The 2,859-nt window shown below is 49.9% G+C and overlaps 1 protein-coding gene across 1 annotated transcript in view; it reads left to right on the forward strand.

Annotated features, from left to right (window-relative positions):
- Positions 1-2,859, forward strand: part of DIS3L (DIS3 like exosome 3'-5' exoribonuclease) — a 12,921-nt gene that overhangs the window by 9,828 nt on the left and 234 nt on the right. The window contains 7 exon segments of the mRNA XM_009069691.1: positions 3-61; positions 777-931; positions 1,031-1,209; positions 1,890-2,035; positions 2,543-2,717; positions 2,793-2,857; position 2,859. The exon segment at position 2,859 is cut by the window's right edge and continues 234 nt beyond it. Coding sequence (XP_009067939.1) covers positions 3-61; positions 777-931; positions 1,031-1,209; positions 1,890-2,035; positions 2,543-2,717; positions 2,793-2,857; position 2,859 — 780 coding nt within the window.

A 2,859-nucleotide genomic window follows, 5' to 3' on the forward strand; every position in this document is an offset into this window, starting at 1 on the left:
AGGAGTTCTTCTCCGAGCTCCGGGAATGCGCCGCCGCCAAGGGCTTCGCCATGGACACTCGGTACTGTGTCCCGCCAGGCCGGGCCTCACCTGCTGACCCTGGGGGCAGAGGGCAGGATCACGGGGTCATAAGTCAGGGGCAGAAAGGTCAAAGGCCATGGGTGTCAGGTCAAAGTTCACAGGGAGTTTTAAGGTCAGGTAAAAGTTTAAAGGTCATGGGGTAAAAGGTAATAAGCCAAAAGCCAAGGCTCAGAGGTCAAAGGTCTTGGGTAGAAAAGGTCAAGGCTCAAAGGTTAGAGATAAAAGATCAAGTTTTCAGAGGTCACATGGCAAAAGGTCATTGGTTCCAAGGGTCAGTGGTTCACAGGGCAAAAGGACACGGCTGTCAGATGGCAAAGGTCATGGGGGAAGAGGTTAAAAGTCAAAGGTCAAAGTAAAAATGGGAGGGTCAAGGGTCAGAGGACGAATGTCACAGGTAGACAGTTTCAAGGGGCATAGGTCAACAGCTGAGAGGGCAAAGGCTACAAAGCTCAGGGGCTGAAGGGTCAGAGCTCACAGGGGTCATGGGTTGGATGCACTGTGGGGGGACCAGAGCACACTGGAGCTGTTACTAAACTGCGCTCAGAGTTCTGGTGCTGTTCTGCTCACCATGTTGTATCCATAACTACTATTGCCGCATGCTTTTGCGTGCTGCTGGAACCATGAGCTGCTGCTAACGATAAGCTGTTATGACCAGGGGTAGTGCCATTCCCTTCAGCATCAACACTTTTTTCCAGGTCTAACAAAGCACTGGCTGAGTCTCTGGACAAAGCAAATGACCCTCTGGATCCAATTGTGAACAAGCTGCTGCGCTCCATGGCCACTCACGCCATGTCCAACGCCTTGTACTTCTCCACTGGCTCTTGTCCCGAGGAGGAGTTCCATCATTATGGTACTGCTCATTCGTGTGCCATTCCCGTTGTTGCTGAACTCTCTGGGGGAAGGCAGGTGATTGCTTTGATTGCTCATCACTGCTGCCTTTTCCTGGCAGGCCTTGCCCTGGAGAGATACACTCACTTCACCTCTCCCATTCGGAGATACGCAGATATCATTGTCCACAGGCTCCTGATGGCAGCGACCGTGAAGGGAACTGCAGGGGATGTTCAGGATAATGTCATCAGCAACAAGGATCTCGAGGAGCTGTGCAGACACATTAACAACAGGAACAGGGTAAGGGTGGTTTTGTGAGTCTATGTGCTGCCCTATGGAATGGGATTCTGCTCCTGACAATGACACAGCATCACTTTGGGTTTATTTGTAATGCTTTAGGGGTTTTACTTAAATATCAGTTTTCTTCTGAGAATGGTAATGAAGGTGACTTCATCCTTCACCTGGGCTACATGGAGGATTTCATTTTAGATGTCATTTCTCTAGGGGATGGGTAAGGGAGTAAATACTGGGAAAAAGAAGTTGTAGAAATGAAGGCCAAACACATTTGTTGAAATATTACAACTTCTTCCTGAGAAGCAGCAGAGGAGCAGCACTGATCTCTGCTGTCTGTGACCAGTGACAGGACCTGAGAGCATGGCCTGAAGTTCTGTCAGGGGAGGGTTAGTTTAGATACTAGGAAAAGATTCTTCCCCCAGAGGTGTTTGGGCACTGGAACAGGTTTAGGTTGGACATTAGGACAAGGTTCTTCTCCCAGAGGTGTTTGGGCACTGAACAGCTCCCCAGGGCAGAGGTCACAGCCCCAGGGCTGACAGAGCTGCAGGAGTGTTTGGCCAATGCTCTGAGGCACAGGGTGCATTGTTGGGGTGTCCTGTGAGGGGCCCTTCCAATTCCCAAGATTGTGTGATTCTGTGAACATTTATGTAGGTTTCTGTCTTCTCTCTCTCTGGGGGTGCTTGCAGGCAGCCCAGCGTGCACAGAAACAGTCGACTGAGCTCTTCCAGTGCATGTACTTCAGGGACAAGAGCGCCGAGACGGACGAGCGCTGCGTGGCCGACGGCGTCATTTACTCCATCCGCACCAACGGGGTGCTCGTCTTCGTGCCCAGGCCAGTCCATCACGCCTTGGAACGAGCTTCCAAAACACTCAGTGCAGGGCTTGGCTTGGCGGTGTGGCTGAAGAGCCAGCACTTCCCCAGTCAGGAAGAGCTTCCTCAGAGAGAACCAGGGCAAACATGCTGCTGGTCTCCAGTAACTTTTCTTTAATGGAGAACTGTCTCTTCACTGTCCTGTCTGGAATAACCTGTAAAGCTGCTCTTCCATCATTGAGCCATTCCAGGCTCCACCCAATACATAAGATAATGAATCACTATTTTACTTTTGCTTCACTGCTCTCAGAACACTCAGTCACTATCCCCACGTTGTTTCTGTGTTCTCTCTGGGTTTCTTTGACAACACACACCAGTCTCCCTGCAGTAGGACTATCAGGGTACAGTCCTTGTCCCTTCCTGTTGCTTTTCCATAATCCCAGCAGCCCGTGGGTTTCAAAATGAAGAGAACTGATAAGGGTGAAAATTGTTACAACAGCTTCTGACAATTCCATGCGTTCTTTGTAGATACGGAATCAAAGGTGCTGCATACATGAAGAACAAAGAGGGCTTGGTCCTCTCTTGCCAAGGGAGTGGGAGCTGTGAGTGGAAACCTGGAACACTTCATCGCTCTCAGAATAAAATCACTTCCACCACCACCACTGGAGAATCAGTTACATTAAGCCTTTTTGATCACATCACAGTGAGTATTTAATCTGAGGGGAGGCAAAGGGAATAGCACAATCAGAAATAAAGTCATTTGTGTATTGCTTTCCAGGTGAAAATTCTGGTGCAGACCTCCCGCTGCCATGCCGACACCATCAAGCTGGAAATCACCAGGAATG

The sequence above is a fragment of the Acanthisitta chloris genome, unplaced genomic scaffold, assembly GCF_000695815.1.
Source record: "Acanthisitta chloris isolate BGI_N310 unplaced genomic scaffold, ASM69581v1 scaffold17212, whole genome shotgun sequence".
Classification (NCBI taxonomy): Eukaryota; Metazoa; Chordata; class Aves; order Passeriformes; family Acanthisittidae; genus Acanthisitta; species Acanthisitta chloris.